Genomic DNA, 19,222 nt, shown 5'->3' on the forward strand with positions numbered 1-19,222 from the left:
TACGAGTACCCCTGCAGCTATGCACCCAGGCCAAGTGCAGAGGGAGCAGGCAAAAACCACTAGCTCCCAGGACCGGACCTAACTGCTCACTTTCCCAGCTGCCATCTGAGAGGTCAGTTTCCCAATCAGCCTGCATCTACGTGCTGACTGTGATCTTCCCCACTGCCACACTGACCAGTCCTGACAACACCCTCAGCCACTAAGAAGCACCAAGAACAAAGAAGGTAGCTTGGACTATCATGAAGGTTTGAGAAGCAACCAAAAGCTTGGGCTGGGCTGAATGACAAAGTTCATCTCCCACAGAGACCACTCTGTTGAGACTGGGAGAGGTGACTGTTTTATCCAATGTACGGAAACCAACACAGACAAAGAAAATGAAGAAAAAAATATACTATATTCCAAACGAATAAAACTCCAGAAATAGATTTTAATGAAATGTAAATAAGTGACTCACCTGAGAGTTCAAAGTAACAGTCATGTAGATGCTCACCGAGATTAGGATAACAATGCATGAACAAAGTGAGAATTTCAAATAGTATGTCTAAAAGCACCAAACAAATCACATAGTTGAAGAATAACTGAAAAATTCAACAGATGGGTTCAACAGCAGACTAAACAAATGGGTAAGCAAATTTGAAGACAGTCACTGGAATTTATCCAGTTAGAGGAGCAAATAGGAAAAAAATGAAAAAGAATTAAGATAATTTAAGGGACTTACAGGACACGATAAGGTAAACCAACTATATACATTATAGAGGTCAATGAAGGAGACAAGAAAGGGGCAGAAAATTTATTGAAACAAATAATAGCTGAAAACTTCCCTAATATGGGGAAAGAAATATTCAGATCCACAAAGTCCATAGCGCTCCAAAAAAAAAAAAAAAAAAAAAGAATCCAAAGAGAGATACACACTGAAACACAATATTTTGTTTGTTTGGCTGACCAGGGACTGAACCTGCAGTGGAAGCATGGAGTCTTAACCTCTGGACTTCCAGAGAAGTCCCCGAGATACATTAATTTTGAATCATCAAAAGCTACAGACTAGGAAAGAGTCTGAAAAACACCAAGAGAAAAACAAGTTGGTACATATAAGGGAATACCTGGAAGACTATGGGCAGAAACTGTGCAAGCCAGAGGATACTGAAATGATGTATTCAAACTGTTCAAAGAGAAAAACTTCCAAGCAAGGATACTATGCCCAGTTAAGCTGTGCCTCACAACTAAAGTTGAGAGAGATTTCCCAACAAGCAAAAGCTAAAGGGAGTTCATCACCACCAGCACAGTCTTACAAGAAATGTTAAAAAAAGTTCTTCAAGCTAAAATGAAAAGATGCTAATTAGTGACAGAAAACCTATCAAAGTACAAAACTCACTGGTAAATATAAAGTCAAAATACTCTAATTTTGTAATGGTGGTAGGTAAATCCCTTGAAACTCTAGCAGAAGAATTAAAAGACAAACGGATTGAAAATAACTATAATTTGTCAGTGGATACATGATGTAAAAAGATATAAACTGTGACATCAAATACAAAATGGGAAGAAGTAGTTTATAAATGTACAGCCTTTGTCTATGTTCAAACTTAAGTTGTTATCAGGTTAAACTGTTATAAATATGTTTTATGTAATCCCCAGGGTAACAGCAAAGTGAAAAGCTATAGAAGATACACAAAAGATAAATATACACATAACGTAACAGAAAACCATCAAATCACAAAGAACACAAGAAAAAAACAAATGAATACAAAATAAAAAAATTAACAAAATGCCAAAAGTTAACATACCTATCAAAAATTACTTTAAATGGACTGAAAAACAGAATGAATTGAATCACTTTTCTGTACACTTGAAACTAACATAACATTGTACAATAACTTTACTTCAATTAAAAAAAACAGACAAATGAATTAAAAAAAAACAACAAAAAAAGACCCATAAATAATGCTGCCCACAAGAGACTCATTTTAGCTTTAAGGACAAACCAGATTGAAAATGAAGGGAGAAGACAGCTGGCAACTCATAAGCAGGATGCATCTGGATGGCCGGGCAGATACTTGTTGCTGGTCCCAATCTTCCTGGTGCACATTTCTCCACTTGGGGCTGACTGAGAAGCCGGCAAGATTATTTCTGAATGTCCCTGGATGGCGTATGACTGCCGGGTAGGGGACAGATTCCTCCCTCCTCATCACACCTCCTGACCCATGCTTGGCTGATTCCGGGGACTGGAGTTCACTTCCAAGTTTCACCGTAGGTCAGCCTCAGCCAGCCCAAGGACGTTGAGCAATTGTCACCATCACCCTCCGTCAGTATCACACTTTGTGCACACATGAAGAAAGTTTCCCTTTATCCCCCCTTCGCTGCCACCACAATAAAAGAACATCCATAAATGAGACAAATAAAAACAGTAATATTGAAAAAAAAATTTTAAAAAGCAAACAGAGGGAAAAATTCTATGCAAATAGAAGCCAAAAGAAAGCAGAGGTACTATACTTTTATCATACAAAGTAAACTTTAAGCCAGAGACTAACAATACACAAAGGAGGTCATAATGTAATGATATAGAGGTCAGTTCAGCAACACATGTAACATTTATAAATATTTATGCAACCAATATAAAAGCACCTATATTACAAAGTACAGTAATCAAAACAGTACGGTACTGGCATAAAAACACACACATAGATCAAAAGAACAGAATATGGAGCCCAGAAATAAACCTATGTATATATGGTCAACTGATTTCCAACAAAGGAGCCAAGACTATGTAAGAGGGAAAGAACAGTCTCATCAATAAGTGGTGTTGGGAAAACTGTATAGGCATATGCAAAAGAACGGAACCTGACCCCTATCTCACCTCACACACGAAAATCAACTCCAAATGGATTCAAGACCTGAAGACATAAGACCTGAAACCGTAAAACTCCTAGAAGAAAACATACAGGGTAAACACTGGTTTTGATGAGGACTCTGATTTCACACCAGAAAGAAAAACAAGTGAGAAATCAAACACCTTTTGCACAGCAAAGAAAATCATCAACAAAATGAAATGGTAATCTATATAATGGAAGACATATTTACAAACCATGTTTCTAATAAGGGGATAATATTCAAAATATATAAAAAACTCCAATAACTCAATCCAACAACTCCAACTCTCACATCCATACATGACTACTGGAAAAACCATAGCTTGGACTAGACGGACCTTTGTTGGCAAAGTAATATCTCTGCTTTTTAATATGCTGTCTAGGTGGGTCATAGCTTTTCTTCCAAGGAACAAGTGTCTTTTAATTTCATGGCTGCAGTCACCATTTGCAGTGATTATGGAGCCCAAGAAAATAAAGTCTGTCACTGTTTCCATTATCTCCCCATCTATTTGCCATGAAGTGATGGGACCAGATGCCACGATCTTAGTCTTCTGAATGTTGAGTTTTCAGCCAGCTTTTCACTCTCCTCTTTTACCTTCATTATGAGTCTCTTTAGTTCCTCTTTGCTTTCTAAGCCATAAGAGTGGTATCATCTGCACATCAGAGGTTACTGATATTTCTCCTTACAATCTTGATTCCATCTTGTGATTCATCCACCCTGGCATTTCACATCATGTACTCTGCATATAAGTTAAATAAGCTGGGTGACAATATACAGCCTTGACGTGCTCCATTCCCTGATTCTGAAGCAGTCTGTTGTTCCATGTCTGGTTCTAACTGTTGCTTCTTGACCTGCATACAGAGTCTTCAGGAGGCATGTAAGGTATTCTGGTATTCCCATCTCTTTAAGAATTTTCCACAGTTTGTTGTGATCCACACAGTCAAAGGCTGAAGTAGAAGCAGATGAAGCAGAAGTATTTCTGGAATTCTCTTGCTTTTTTTTTCCAGAATGTTTTTCTGGAATTCTCTTGCTTTTTCTATGATCCAACGGATGCTGGGGCAATTTGATCTCTGGTTCTTTTCTGCCTTTTCTAAATCCAGCTTGCACATCTGGAAGTTCTTGGTTCACGTACTGTTGAAGCCTAGCTTGGAGGATTTTGAGAATGACCTTGCTAGCATGTGAAATGAGTGCAATTGTGCAGTAGTTTGATCGTTAGAAGCCTAAGGAATAATAAACACCCCCAAATCTCCTCCCCGTTTTAGTATGGAACTTAATGGCCAAACAAGCATCACCAGCAAAGACAACTAGCCCAATCTGAATATGTAAAGGGGAAGGAATCCTCTAGGGTTTCACTGGAAAGACAGAGTAGACAGACCCTGCCTGTGTTATGCTCTGGGTGACCACTGGTTAGCACTGAAACTCTAGAATAGAAAAACATGTGTTTGTATTTTCAGGGACAAACAATAAGGAGAATGCCAGGGAAGATGGCCTCCTATTTGACAGGAGGGAGCCCAATACTTAAGAGGAAGGGACACAACTGAAAGTTCGAAAAGGGAGGCCTAGAACTTGACCAATAAGATAAGTTCTCAAGAAGACATAACCTAAGACAAAAATGGAGGAAAAAATAGCTCATTTCAGTGTAATGAAAGGCCCAAGAATGAGAAACCCTAAGGAGGTGTCACTTGACCAAATTATTTTTCATTTATACACTATAGTAGCAAATAGAACCTAGGAAAAAAAATCACACTGGATTGCACATGATTTTTATTAAGCAGTCTGTCTCATTACAGAGAACTCACAGGCCGTTAGTTATGATATTGGAGTAAGAAGCTGGGCAGCCAACATGATTACCAAATGTCATCTGGTTCCTCGTGAGAAAAGGCCGCAAAACTAAATTAGGGAAAGACAAAAATTTTTTTAATCTGTTATATTCTTTTCAAGTTTATTCTGTGATCTCTATCATGTTCTCATTCCTTTCCTGTGGGGTTTCTGCCCTTGCTCATGATTTTTATCAGTAATTTGACAGGTTAATAAAATGCAATAGATTTTTTTTTTTTTTTTGAAGTCAGTCATTTTGACTGATTCAGTTACAGGCAGACTCAAATATCTGAACACTTCCCTGGCTGAGAATGAACCAGCAATATGATAAATGGGGACACCATACCTTTTGTCCTTAGTGTCACTAGACGGCAGCGTGTCCAACTGTGAGCTCTCTCGGACCACCTTTTTGGAACTCTGACACAACGAGGAGGGGGGGGAGAGGAATTTTGCAATTAGATGTATATTCATTTTATTTAAAACTTTATGATTTCTCTAAGAACTGTTTTTGAAATATATAAGTAACTGAGTCTATAAAAGCAGTGACTTTTAAACATGACATTCAGCAAGCACATCAGAATAAGCTACCTGGAAGGTATTCTCAACATAGTACATTAGACTTAGACAAAGTGTTACTGTCTCAGGACTAACTCATTCATTATTCAATCATAGAGCTTTCATTTTATTTATCTCTTGTTCTGAAAATAATAAGATATCCCAACTTTTACAAACTTTGACAAATCAAAACTTCCTCCATCTTTTACTCAAACAAAACCCATGATTTGTCAGGAGTGTGAGATATTGAGAAGGCTGGAGCTCTATGTGACCTTCAGATTTTCTATGCTTTTCCCTTTGTCTCCAGTAGAGATGGCAGATCTTTACCACGAGGTTTTCGAGTACACCACAGAAGCCCTCAGCACTCCCCACCCACAGACGCCCGTCCACAGGATCAGCACCTTATCCGTGGTGTCCTCGTCTGGATTCTGTTGCATGATTTTCATGTATTTCTCTAAAGGATTTTCACCACTAACAGATTTAGATTTGTCTTTCATTTCCTGAACACTTGATTCGTATTCTTTTTCCATTTCCAACTTCAATGATTGTTCAATTAGCCTCTGAAACAGATGGGTACCAGAATAGGAACTATACATCTTTTAGAACTAATAAGGGTTGAGAAACACACAGTAATGTAATCCTGATCCTTTACCTACAACCCGCATGCCACAGAACTGTTTTTTAATTTAAGTCACTGCTACCATCAAAGGGGCACAAGTGAAGTGGCCTGAGTAATCTGTCTGGGACCAGCCTAAGGGCCAGGAGCACATCAAAGAAAAGAGGACAGGGGAGCCCTGAAGCAAGAGGCTCTTTTTTTAACCTCATTTACGATGAGAAAATCAACCGCAAAACAAGGTCCTCCTCATTCATGAGCCTGTTGCGAGGCCCAGATGAGGATGCATGGGACTGGGCTGGCCCTGCTACCCTGAGCCAGAAGGCCTGTGTGCTCCACAGCTCTCCTCAGGCCGCCCAGGGCTGGTTCGCGTCCCTGCTCCTCCTAGGACTTGGAGACCCAGGGGGCTCCCTCTCCCACCAGCATCACTACCCTCTCCTGATCCAGCTTTTCGAGTTGTCGTCGCTCCCTCTGCAGAGTTTCCTGCCACTTGCTCTGCCTCTGCTCGTCTCCCTGCCTTCGTTCCCTGGCCTGCTGTTCTCGGAGTTTTTCTTCTTCCTTCTGTTCTCCAAGCGATTTCTGGTTGACACCTAATGGGACAGAAAATAACGAATAGCTTCCGGCAGCAGATTTTTCAGACAAACGCAGGATGGGTACGCAGGGGTCTTGCCAAGCCCCAGGGAGATGGTGCCATTGTCAGCCGCTTCCAAGCCCTCAGCCCCAAACCTGGCAGCGTGCCCCGCCCACCTCTCAACTGTGTCCCCATTCCCTCCTTCCTCGCCGAGGGAGCCCTGTATTTCTGCCTCTGCATCTGGTTCTGAGCCTGCCAGATCCTTAGCATTCTGACCCGATCATTCATCCCCATTTACTCCCACAGCATTCTGGTCACTACCCCCACCCTACTTCCACAGGGGTACAAGAGTCTCCTGCCCAGAGCAAGACAAAACCACCAACCACCCTCCCCTCCCCGCTCAGGCCACCTGGCCGTCACTCCATCCCCTCCAGGCAGATCCCTCCCTGGGGTTTGGGGTTGCCTCTGTCCCCATCATCCCCCATGTTTTCTCCTGTCCCTTTCTGGCCTCACACCGATGCTTCTACGGGGTGGTTCCCTGCCATCTGCACGTGGCAATCCCACAACGCTGGCTTCCTTTGCCGAGCTCACTCTGTGCTCTATCCACCAACCTCCAGGGCTTCAGGCTCCCACCTCTCCTCGTCCTGCTACTGCAGTGAGGGTCCTGACCACCCTTCACCCAGAGCACCAACACCACAGTCTGCACTCCCTGACACCAGTCTCTCAGCCTTCAAGCCAGTATGCTTGCTTAGCACCAGTCACCTCCCAAGGAGAAGGGAGGGACACACTGAGCGCTGTCTCCGCTCCGGTAGAGTCCAGACCATGGCAGCTGAGGCCCCGACAAGCGATCTTTTCCTATTGGACTGACTTCCCCCACCATCACCATCACTTGCACATCCGACCTCCACAAACCCCCTCCCAGCACGTTCACCGTCACCTGACTCCAGCTGCTCTTCTCGTCCCCGCCTTTGCTCCCACAGTCTCCCCAGCTGGGCGTGCTCCCTCCCCATCTCTCCCCGGAAACTCCCCTCCTACCAGGTGAGCCCCCAGCCTAGCGTCCCCAGTGCCCCCTCTCCAGTGCCCGCCTTGTCCACAATGGTATGTGTCTACTTTCTGTTCCTTCTGGGCGTGGCCCAGGCTTCATTTGCTGACTCCTGAGAGCCCACAGCACAAGTCCCTGTGCCTCGTGGTTGAATTATCTTCCAATCCCATTGATGCTTATGCGGACTTTTCTCCTCCAGCCCTGGCTGAAAAACCTCATCTCTGAACCGCCCCCACCCCCCGCCCCCAACAGTGTGGAGAAACAGACAAATTCTCTAGTTCATCAGAGTACTCTGAATCTCTGTGCTGGGCCCTGGTTCCATATCACCCACGGAAGACAATACAGGCTTGTCTGGTCCTTGATCCTGGCCGTGAACCTGACTACCAGAGGCAGCCAGTACTCACTTCCATGGGCAGAAAGGCAATCTTCTGCTTGTTCCTGGGGGAGGTGGGTCACTCCTGAATGGTGCAGCCACACTTTTGAATACTCATTTTAGAAGACCTTATTATACTATCTAGAACCTCTCAGAGGCAGAACACCTATCTCCTCAGTTGGTTTCTCTTACTCTGTTATTTCTATTACCATCTCCTCCAGATGGCTGCCACCATCCCTATTGAATAGACTGGGGCTCCTTGGTGATGGCTTGCTGACCCCCTCCTCCACAACCCACCCCCCCCCACCCTACTCTGAGATGCTCCACAAAGCAGGGGCTGATTGCAGGATGCCCAGCCCCCGGGAAAGTGCCTGGCACAGAAAAAGCTCTTGAACAAGCCATCCTGAATGGATGTTTTCCAGTGATTTACGCTGGACTCAGCAAAATCAACCCTCTCACAATCTTTCTTCTGTCAGCAATTCCTCCTGTTTCCGAGTACGGTGACCTCACACTGCCTACAAGAGGCTTTGCACAGCTTTGGGGGAGGATGGTTTTACTAGTAGGTGGTTTTACGTGAGAAAGAATGTGTACGAGGCTTCAATGCTTTGGTCCAAGGAGAGAAAAGGACCTGTCCACTGGCCAAGGCCAGAACTACTTCCACACGCTGGTGAGGGAAGGGGGAGCCTGCAGAAGAGATGGGGAGAGAAAGTGGGCCAGACAGGACGGAGGGGTATAATGACCACTTTTCCTTCAATGTCATCACTGTTTTGAAGACTGAAATGTAACAGGTTAACCATCCTAATTTTTTAAGGTATGAAGGAAGCAAACAGATAGAAAGAAAACAATATTAAATGTTATTATTGACATACCTTGTTAGTTAGAACAGAGGAAAACTCACCCGGGTACTGAAAGGAGATGGGCCTGGTGGGCACAGGGGCTGCAGCGCCATCCACGTGAGGCATGTCGCCGGCATGATGGAGGCCCTCTCTCTTGAATTGCCTTGGCACACTCCATCCATCTATAAGAAGTGTAAGTGAGTCTCCCCTAGCCCTCAGCAGCAGCAAGAGAAGAGAGGGTGGGGATAACTGCTTGCTGAGCACTGAAGTTTCAGACAAAGCAACTGGGCCAGCCCTTTCCTTACAGGGTTCCAGGAGCTCACTGGAGCCACTCGCCAATATATCTGCTTCTCCAAGCGTTCTTAGGAGATTCATTTACAAATTTGACTTGTTACTCAGTAGGGAAATCAGTCTAGTGACAGCAGAATTCATCTGGCTTGGTGAGAAACATCTGAATTCTATTTCAATTGCAGTGATTTAACAAAGTTACTGAGTTGGTTCAAAGATTTCATAAAATATACTAAGCCCTTTCATTTCCCTGTTCAAAGTACTAGACATTCAGACTTGAGGATGAAGCTCTCAAGGCAAAACAATAGGTTAACACACAAATATAAAGACTTTCTGGGGGATGGGATCAAGATGGTGGAGGAGTAGGTCATGGAGTTCACCTTCTCCCACAAACACATCTGCATGTGGAATGATTCTCACTACTACGAAAACATCAACTAAACACTGGCAGACCACCTCAGACTTAACAGAAGGGCAAGAAAAACTCTAGGTAACTGGGTAGGATGAAAGAAAAAAAAAAAAAAAAGGAAGGAATTGGGAGGGGACCTGCACCCATGGGAGGGAGCTGTGAAAAGGGAAAGGTTTCCACACCCTGCGAGCTGAGGCTCAGCCTTCAGAGGTCAGAACCTGGGAGACAGCCTGAGGGGCTCGAGTATGGTGTGTTACAACCAAGGGAGTACAGCAAGAAGCCTGGATCAGCTAGGTTGTTCATGGGGTCACAAACACTTGCACATGACTTAGTGACTGAACAACAACTGATGGATACCTAGGTTGTTTCAAGTTTCTGGCTATTATGAATAAAGCTTCTACAGCCAAAAAAAAAAAAAGACTTGGTAAGCCAGAAAGAACCTCAGAGCTGGGTGACACTACATTCCTATTGTTTAGTGAAGTGGTAGGCTCCGAGGTAGAACAATCTAAGGCAGGACCAAAGCCAGGACAACAATTTCTAGTCTCTGAAGCTAATACTCTTTAATCTCCATTCTGTAACTAAGGAAGGTTTTTCTAAATCTGAGGCAATTGATGGAATCATTATAATTCAAAGTAAAGTCACTTAAACATGTTCACGTTCCATAAAGTGGCGGGGGGAAGCAAATTTTAAGAAGTTACTTATTTTAAATCTGAGGCAATCCTAACCTTCACAAAATAAGGATTTATTTATAGGCTTCATTTACCCCATGAACAGTATGAAAAGGCAAAAAGATATGACACTGAAAGATGAACTGCCCAGGTCAGTAGGTCATGGAGCCCAATATGCTACTGGAGAAGAATGGAGAAATAACTCTAGAAAGAATGAAGTGACAGGGTCAAAGCAAAAACAACACCCAATTGTACACATGACTGGTGATGGAAGTAAAGTCTGATGTTGTAAAGAACAATATTGCATAGGAACCTGGAATGTTAGGTTCATGAATCAAGGTAAATTGGAAGTGATCAAACAGGAGATGGCAAGGGTGAACACTGACATTTTAGGAATCAGTGAACTAAAATGGACTGGAATGGGCAAATTTAACTCAGAGGACCATTATATTTACTACTGTGGGCAAGAATCCCTTAGAAGAAATGGAGTAGCCATCATAGTCGACAAGAGTCTGAAATGCTGTACTTGGGTGCAATCTCAAAAACGACAGAATGATATCTGTTCGTTTCCAAGGCAAACCATCCAATATCAAGGTAATCCAAGTCTATGCCCTGACCAGTAATGCTGAAGAAGCTGAAGTCAAACGGTTCTATGAAGACATACAAGACCTTCTAGAACACCCAAAAAAGATGTCCTTTTCATTATAGGGGACTGCAATGCAAAAGTAGGAAGTTAAGAGATACCTGGAATAACAGGTAAATTTGGCCTTGGAGTACAAAATGAAGCAGGGCAAAGGCTAATAGAGATTTGCCAAGAGAACGCACTGGTCATAGCAATACCCTCTTCAAACAACACAAGAGAAGACTCTACACATGGACATCACCAGATGGTCAATACTGAAATCAGACTGATTATATTCTTTGCTGCCAAAGATGGAGAAGCTCTATACAGTCAGCAAAAACAAGACTGGGAGCTGACTATAGCTCAGATCACGAACTCCTTATTGCCAAATTCAGACTTAAATTGAAGAAAGTAGGGAAAACCACTAGACCATTCAGGTATGACCTAAATCAAATCCCTTACAATTATACAGTGGAAATGACATATAGATTCAAGGGCTTATATCTGATAGACAGAGTGCCTGAAGAACTATGGACGGAGGTTCGTGATATTGTACAGGAGGCCATGATCAAGACTATCCCCAAGAAAAAGAAATGCAAAATGGTTGTCTGAGGAAGCCTTACAAATAGCTGAGAAAAGAAGAGAAGCTAAAGGCAAAGGAGAAAAGGAAAGATATATCCATTTGAATGCAGAGTTCCAAAGAAGAGCAAGGAGAGAGAAGAAAGCCTTCCTCAATGATCAATGCAAAGAAATAGAAGAAACCAATAGAATGGGAAAGACTAGAGATCTCTTCAAGAAAATTAGAGATACTATGGGAAAATTTAATGCAAAGATGGGAACAATAAAGGACAGAAATGGTATGGACCTAACAGCAGCAGAAGATATTAAGAAAAGGTGGCAAGAATACACAGAAGAACTATACAAAAATGATCTTAATGACCCAGATAACCACGATGGTATGATCACTCACCTAGAGTCAGACATCCTGGAATGCAAAGTCAAGTGGGCCTTAGAAGCATCACTTTGAACAAAGCTAGTGGAGATGATGGTATTCCAGTTGAGCTATTTCAAATCCTAAAAGATAATGCTGTTAAAGTGCTACACTCAATATGCAAGCAAATTTGGAAAACTCAGCAGTGGCCACAAGACTGGAAAAGGTCAGTTTTCACTGCAATACCAAAGAAAGGCAATACCAAAGAAAGGCAATGCCAAAGAATGCTCAAACTACTGCACAACTGCACTCATTTCACATGCTAGCAAAGTAATGCTCAAAATTCTCCAAGCCAGGTTTCAACAGTATGTGAACTCTGAGCTTCCAGATGTTTAAGCTGGATTTAGAAAAGGCAGAGGAACCAGAGATCAAATTGCCAACATCCACTGGATCAGTGAAAAAGCAAGGGAATTCCAGAAAAACATATACTTCTCCTTTATTGACTATGCCAAAGCCTTTGACTGTGTGGATCACAACAAACTGTGGGAAATTCTGAAAGAGATGGGAATATCAGACCACCTTACCTGCCTCCTGAGAAATCTGTATGCAGGTCAAGAAGCAACAGTTAGAACTGGTCATGGAACAATGGACCAGTTCCAAATTGGGAAAAGAGTATATCAAAGCTGTATATCATCACCCTGCTTATTTAACTTATATGAAGAGTACATCATGCAAAATGCCATGTTGGATGAAACACAAGCTGGAATCAAGATTCCTGGGAGAAATATTTAACTTATATGCAGAGTACATCATGAGAAACGCTGGACTGGAAGAAGCACAAACTGGAATCAAGATTGCCAGGAGAAATATCAATCACCTCAGATATGCAGATGACACCACCCTTATGGCAGAAAGTGAAGAGGAACTCAAAAGCCTCTTGATGAAAGTCAAAGTGGAGAGTGAAAAAGTTGGCTTAAAGCTCAACATTCAGAAAACAAAGATCATGGCATCCGGGCCCACCACTTCATGGGAAATAGATGGGGAAACAGTGGAAACAGTGTCAGACTTTATTTTTCTGGGCTCCAAAATCACTACAGATGGTGACTGCAGCCATGAAATTAAAAGACGCTTACTCCTTGGAAGAAAAGTTATGACCAACCTAGAGGGCATGTTCAAAAGCAGAGACATTACTTTGCCAACAAAGGTTCGTCTAGTCAAGGCTATGGTTTTTCCTGTGGTCATGTATGGATGTGAGAGTTGGACTGTGAAGAAGGCTGAGCACCGAAGAATTGATGCTTTTGAACTGTGGTGTTGGAGAAGACTCTTGAGAGTCCCTTGGACTGCAAGGAGATCCAACCAGTGCATTCTGAAGGCGATCAGCCCTGGGATTTCTTTGGAAGGACTGATGCTAAAGCTGAAACTCCAGTCCTTTGGCCACCTCATGCAAAGAGTTGACTCATTGGAAAAGACCCTGATGCTGGGAGGGATTGGGGGCAGGAGGAGAAGAGGACGACAGAGGATGAGATGGCTGGATGGCATCACTGACTCAATGGACGTGAGTCTCAGTGAACTCCGGGAGTTGGTGATAGACAGGGAGGCCTGGCGTGCTGCGATTCATGGGGTCGCAAAGAGTCGGACACGATTGAGCAACTGATCTGATCTGATCAGATATGCAGATGACACCACCCTTATGGCAGAAAGCAAAGAGGAACTAAAGAGCCGCTTGATGAAAGTGAAAGAGGAGAGTGAAAAAGCCGGCTAAAACTCAAGATTCAAAAAACTAAGATCATGGCTTCTGGTCCCATCACTTCATGGCAAAATCATGGGGAAACTATGGAAACAGTGACAGATTTTAACGACTGAGAAACTTCACTTTCACTTTTCACTTTCATGCATTGGAGAAGGAAGTGGCAACCCACTCCAGTGTTCTTGCCTGGAGAATCCCAGGGACGGGGGAGCCTGGTGGGCTGCCGTCTATGGGGTTGCACAGAGTCAGACATGACTGAAGTGACTTAGCAGCAGTAGCAGCAAAATCACTGCAGATGGTGACTGTAGCCATGAAATTAAAAGACGCTTCATCCTTGGAAGAAAAGTTATGAACAACCTAGACTGCATATTAAAAAGCAGAGACATTACTTTGCCAACAAAGGACCATCTAGTCAAAGCTATGGTTTTTCCAGTAGTCACTTATACATATGAGAGTTGGACTATAAAGAAAGCTGAGTGCTGAAGAATTGATGCTTTTGAACTGTGGTGTTGGAGAAGACTCTTGAGAGTCCCTTGGACTGCAAGGAGATCAAACCAGTCAATCCTAAAGGAAATCAATCCCAATATTCATTGGATGAACTGATGCTGAAGCTGACGCTCCAATACTTTGGCCACCTGATGCAAAAAATGACTCATTTGAAAAGACCCTGATGCTGGGAAAGATTGAAGGCAGGAGGAGAAGGGGACAACAGAGGATGAGATGGTTGGATGGCATCAATGACTTGATGGACAAAAGTTTGAGCAAGCTCCAGAACTTGGTGATGGACAGGGAAGCCTGGCATGCTGCAGTCCATGGGGTCACAAAGAGTTGCACACAACTGAGCGACTGAACTGACAGGCTTAGCTCTGATTTGCAATTGTTGTTGTTCAATCCCTAAGTCATGTCCGACTCTTTGTGACCCCACGGACTGCAGCACACCAGGCTTCCCTGTCCTTCACTAACTCCTGGAGTGTGCTCAACTCATGTCCATCCAACCATCTCATCCTCTGTTGCACACTTCTCTTCCTGCCCTCAGTCTCTCCCTAACTTTGCAATTTAGTTACCCTGAAATTTTTTAAAAATGGAACTGAGAACCTAAAAATCTTCATGATACAAAAACATGGCACTATATCTGTATCACTGATTTTATCAGAAAATAAAAATGTGTTACTTTGTAACTGTTTTGCATTTTGTAACAATCAGTATGTTTTGCCAAAACATTTTACATTTTGAAACAAGTTCTACATATAAAAGCAAGTATTAATATTTAAACTTACATTCAAAAGATGGTTCAAATCCCTCGTTATCCTTAAAAACTAGCTTGTCCGGATTTGAAAATTCACTTTTGTCTTGAAGTTCTGTATGTCTTTGATAAAGACTGGATGGGAAGAATAAAATTCAAGAATGTGAAACTTTAATAATGTAAGACATAAGAGCAGAGGGTGATGAAAAGCCTTTTGTGATTTGAGAAAATAGTTCAGAAAATTAATTTTTCGTGGACACATAGTGAATAGGAGCTACTCTGCACTGGGTGCTCTCCATGCACCAGACATCATTCCAAACCATTAATATGTATTAACTCAGTCACTCTTCCACACTGCCTCATGCCATGAGTTGGGTACTACCATTGTTAAGAAAGAATATCCTGGCACTCTCAAAGCTGTTCCAAGGAGGAATTTTTATTTAAAGAACTTGAAAATTTTTTCAAAAAGCTCTTTACACCATTAGCATGAGCCAGCTGAAGATGTGTCCTGCCTCTCTTCTTGGCTTTAACACAGAAAGACCGATACGAGAAAAAATTACCTACTTTAGGACCAGACAAGCACCTGTGGTAGTTCTCACCTTTGTACAGTAGATGAGCATCAACACACAGACGCCCAGGCCTGAGCCGAGAGAGGAGTCAGAATCTCCTACCGTGGGGACTAGGCACAGGTAGAAGGCCTACCCTTGACTTGAATCTCAGCCTGCTGCCCACCCCCGCCCCCAAGCTTCTCGACACACCCACCCCATGCTGCTTCAGCCCATGTATCCTAGGACTAACTACCACTTTTGAATTTGTTTCAGTGATTGACACTGTGGAACCTTATTTGTTTACATTTAAATGCCTAAATATTTGTAAGTGACTTTTTAATGATGTACAAAACTATTTAACGTTTACAGTGAATTGGTTTGCATTTGCAAATTTTTTATGTGTTTTATCTTTATAAACCAAGTCTATTCACAGAACTATGAAGATGCTTATTAATACCCAAGTACATATACTATAGGTCTTCCCTGGTAGCTCACTTGGTAAAGAATCTGCCTGCAATGCAGGAGACCCCGGTTCGATTCCTGGGTCAGGAAGATCCACTGGAGAAGGGATAGGCTACCCACTCCAGCATTCTAGGGCTTCCCTTGTGGCTCAGCTGGTAAAGAATCTGCCTGCAATGTGGGAGACCTGGGTTTGATCCCTGGGTTGGGAAGATCCCCTGGAGAAGGGAAAGGCTACCCTCTCCAGTATTCTGGCCTGGAGAATTCCATGGACTGTATAATCCATGGGGTCACAAAGAGTCAGACATGACTGAGCGACTTCTACGCATACACTATACATCAAGTTTAGCAAACAAGTAGAATCTTTTTTTCCTCCAGGCAATAATTCAAATGATTCTCAGAGATCATGCATCTTATAATCTGACTGCAAATTCTATCCTGCCACGTGGTCTTTAACATCACCTAAAAAAATGGAGCCAGTCCTGGCTGAGACCACAGGAAGCTAACCAGCCTCAGCAGAGGCCAGGCAGAGAACGAGGTACTTACCTGGCTTTCTGCTCCAGAGGGCTGGAGAGCGAGTGCACCGAAATGTGCCTGGACTCTGCAGGCGAAGGCTGTGGCTTTCTGTCAGGACAGGTGGTGGTGACAGTGGACCGGCCCAGACCTACGGGGCAGGAGCAACCAGGAAAAGCACGTTACAAACTGCATGGAGAAGATGGCAGTGCAGCTTCTAGAGACTTCTACCACTTTGAAAATGCATTCGATCATCTTTGCAAGCAGTGGGGTACGTGAAAGTTATCCACAAAACTAACAATTCAGGCATGAAAATGAAACTTCAGTGATAACAGGAGAACACATGAAACTAACCAGCAGCCAAAGAAAAGCCACAGTCACTCTAAAAACCTCCACGTGCCAAGCAAAATGCTGGCACTTGACCCTCCATCCTACAGCCTGCACACCACCTGTAACCTTGGGTGGGGGAGTCAGGGTTCCCTAGGAGCCCACAGTTCAGAGGCTCCCATGACTCCCAGTTTATCAGCCTCCAGCTGCACTGTTACCCAGAGGAGAGGAGGGATGAGGAGCAACTGAGCCCCAACCAGAGCATCCACAGGCCTGTGTCCATAGCTCACCTTCCAGGTATGTTTCACTATCGAGGCTTCTCGGTTTGGGGAGTGGCGTGGAGGAGAGTCGCCTGGAGGCTGTGCTCTTGTGTGACCTTGAGGCCATGCTGCTGGGCACCTCGGACACCTCGCTGTCATCCCCTCCGCGTGTGCTTACTGGAGGCTGCTGAGAGGTGACTCTGGCATCCATAAAAACACACCTCTCGGGAACAGCTGCAGTGATGTTCTTGAGAGTCCCCGGCAGACACAGCAAGGGTGGGCTCCTGGCTGCCAAGCGGCTCTTGGTAGGGCACTGACTGACCCTTTGATGGTAGTTCTGGAAAGCTTTTTCCAGGCACTCTGCTTCTTGCTCCAGCTCTCTCACTCTCACCTTAGTACTGGCTACAAACTCGAGGTCGGAATCAGGGGAACTTCCCTCTGCGCTGGCATTTGGGTATCTGGGGATCCGCGGTGTAACTGGGCCTGCTGTCACCTCCTCTTGTCTCAGAGGATTTTTCAAGAAATCCCCACTGATGTCGCCATCACGAGGTTCCACCCTGGTGCTCATTAACCCGCTGATGGAGCGATTCAGCAGAGAGTGGCTCGGGTTGGGGTACACTTCATTCTCTAGTGCTGCAGGTCACAAACAGAGTGTGAGACAGGAAGGGAAGAGGTGGAGAACCAAACTGAAACGTTTCAGCAATTTTTTGGTTGAAAAATCAACTAGCACATTAAACAGTCTGTGGCGTGTGATCAAGATGGTGGAGTAGTAAGATGTGAAGCTCATCTCTGCCCACAATACATCAACAATACATCTACATGTAGAGTGATTTGCACAGAATATCTACTGAACACTGGCAGAAGATCTCAGACCTCTGAAAGGGCAAGAAAATCTCCATGGAACCAGGAAGGACAAAAGGGAAAAAAAAGCAAGGAAGAAGTTGGGACAGGATCTGTATCCTCAGGAGGGTGCTATAAAAGAGGCAAGGTTCCTGCACCCCATGAGATCAGCCAAGATGGAGGTGAGCTCCAGAGCCTCTGGAGAAGAACGCAGCCTCTGGAGTGCAGCAGCTGGGACGGAGAGACCTGCACAAAAGGTCAGCACCACTGCCCTATACTCCCCAGCCCGAGACATGTGTCCTCCCATGCAGGCAGGAGCTGGGTGCTGAAGCTCATGCTTCAGAAATCAGACCCAGGGAGAGGGCTAGGGTGGGCTGTATGGAAACAGCCTGAAGGGGCTGGAGTCTGGAGCAGTCGCTCCTGAGGGTGTACATGGAAGAAGCTTGGGCCACCTTAGAGGCCAGGTGTTATTGATGGTTGGGGTGTGTGAGGGGAGTGGTGGGACGCACTACTGCAGCCTCTTCCGCTGTTCACACTTTCAGGTGGCATGACACGGCTTACAGGAGCTTCAAGAGGGGTCACGAGCTGCAGCAACCACCACCTGCATGCCACAGGCTTCAGGATCGGTTCTGAGCCTCTGCTGTGACTTACTCCCCACACCTCAGGCTACAGAAGCAGTCTTGAATGGCCACCACTGCCGCCCTTCTGGGCTCCAGCAGTGGTCTCAAGCCATCAATGATCCCATCGCATGCTCTGGGAGTGTGTGAGATCCTCCACCAATGCTGAGAACCTCAGGACTGGGCAGCAGCCACTGTACCTGCACACCCTGATTATAAGGGGATAATGACCATGGCCAGCACACGCTGAGCAAAGAGGTCACAGGCATCCATATCAAAAAACAGCCCTCATGCCAAACAAACACTAAACCCACAGAAGCTACACAGTGATGCTTCCGCATATAAATAGTCCCCCAAGACCACAACAGATATATTTCTCCTCTGTAAGTTTGAGAGAGAAAATTAAGTAAAATGAAGCAAAGGAACCACTCCCAGTTAAAAGACCAAGATAATTCCCCTGAAAGAACAAACAATGAAACAGACCTCTTCAGTTTAACAGACACTGATTTCAAAAAAGATAATGAAAATATTAAAGGGAGTAAGAAAAAGTGTCAGTAAAAATGCAGAGTACTGTAAAAAAGGGACTAGAAACGATAAAGAGGAAGCAAGAGAATTACAAAACTCATTGCTGAGATGAAAACTGAACTAAAGGCAATGAATTATGTAGAAAAACAAGCAATTCCCTGGTGGTACGGTGGTTAGGACTCCACACTTTCACTGCTGAGGGTGTGGGTTCAATCCCTGGTCAGGGTACTAAGATCCTGCAAGTCATGTGCCAAAACATGGCCTGCATGGCCTGTTTGGCCTGCATGGCCAAAACAAAACAAAACCAGTAACACCAAAGAATGAATAAGTGACCCAGAAGACAGAATAATGTAAATCACCCATTCAGGACAGCAGAGAGAAAGCCAAATGAAAAAAAAAAAAAAAAGAAACCTAAACAAAAGACCTGAAAGTAGTCAGTCGTGTCCAACTCTTGGTGACCCCATGGACTATACAGTTCATGGAATTCTCCAGGCCAGAATACTGGAGAGGGGAGCCTTTATCTTCTCCAGTGGATCTTCCCAACCCAGAGAT

The 19,222-nt window shown here is 44.0% G+C and overlaps 1 protein-coding gene across 6 annotated transcripts in view; it reads right to left on the minus strand.

Annotated features, from left to right (window-relative positions):
- Nucleotides 1-4,279: 4,279 nt before the first annotated feature.
- Nucleotides 4,280-19,222, minus strand: part of OFD1 (OFD1 centriole and centriolar satellite protein) — a 61,624-nt gene continuing 46,681 nt past the window's right edge. For 5 of the 6 annotated variants that reach the window (XM_005228446.5, XM_024988076.2, XM_024988075.2 and 2 more), the window contains 8 exons: nucleotides 16,719-17,321; nucleotides 16,135-16,252; nucleotides 14,616-14,716; nucleotides 8,736-8,855; nucleotides 6,284-6,441; nucleotides 5,640-5,798; nucleotides 5,030-5,100; nucleotides 4,607-4,755 (listed from right to left, as the gene is read on the minus strand). In XM_005228446.5, the coding sequence (XP_005228503.1) occupies nucleotides 4,713-4,755; nucleotides 5,030-5,100; nucleotides 5,640-5,798; nucleotides 6,284-6,441; nucleotides 8,736-8,855; nucleotides 14,616-14,716; nucleotides 16,135-16,252; nucleotides 16,719-17,321 (1,373 nt within the window). In that variant the 3' untranslated portion in view covers nucleotides 4,607-4,712. Of the gene's footprint in view, nucleotides 4,756-5,029; nucleotides 5,101-5,639; nucleotides 5,799-6,283; nucleotides 6,442-8,735; nucleotides 8,856-14,615; nucleotides 14,717-16,134; nucleotides 16,253-16,718; nucleotides 17,322-19,222 lie in introns of all 6 variants that reach the window. The other variant, NM_001192637.2, reaches the window with a different exon arrangement.

Source organism: Bos taurus, chromosome X (genome assembly GCF_002263795.3).
Source record: "Bos taurus isolate L1 Dominette 01449 registration number 42190680 breed Hereford chromosome X, ARS-UCD2.0, whole genome shotgun sequence".
In the NCBI taxonomy this organism is placed as follows: Eukaryota; Metazoa; Chordata; class Mammalia; order Artiodactyla; family Bovidae; genus Bos; species Bos taurus.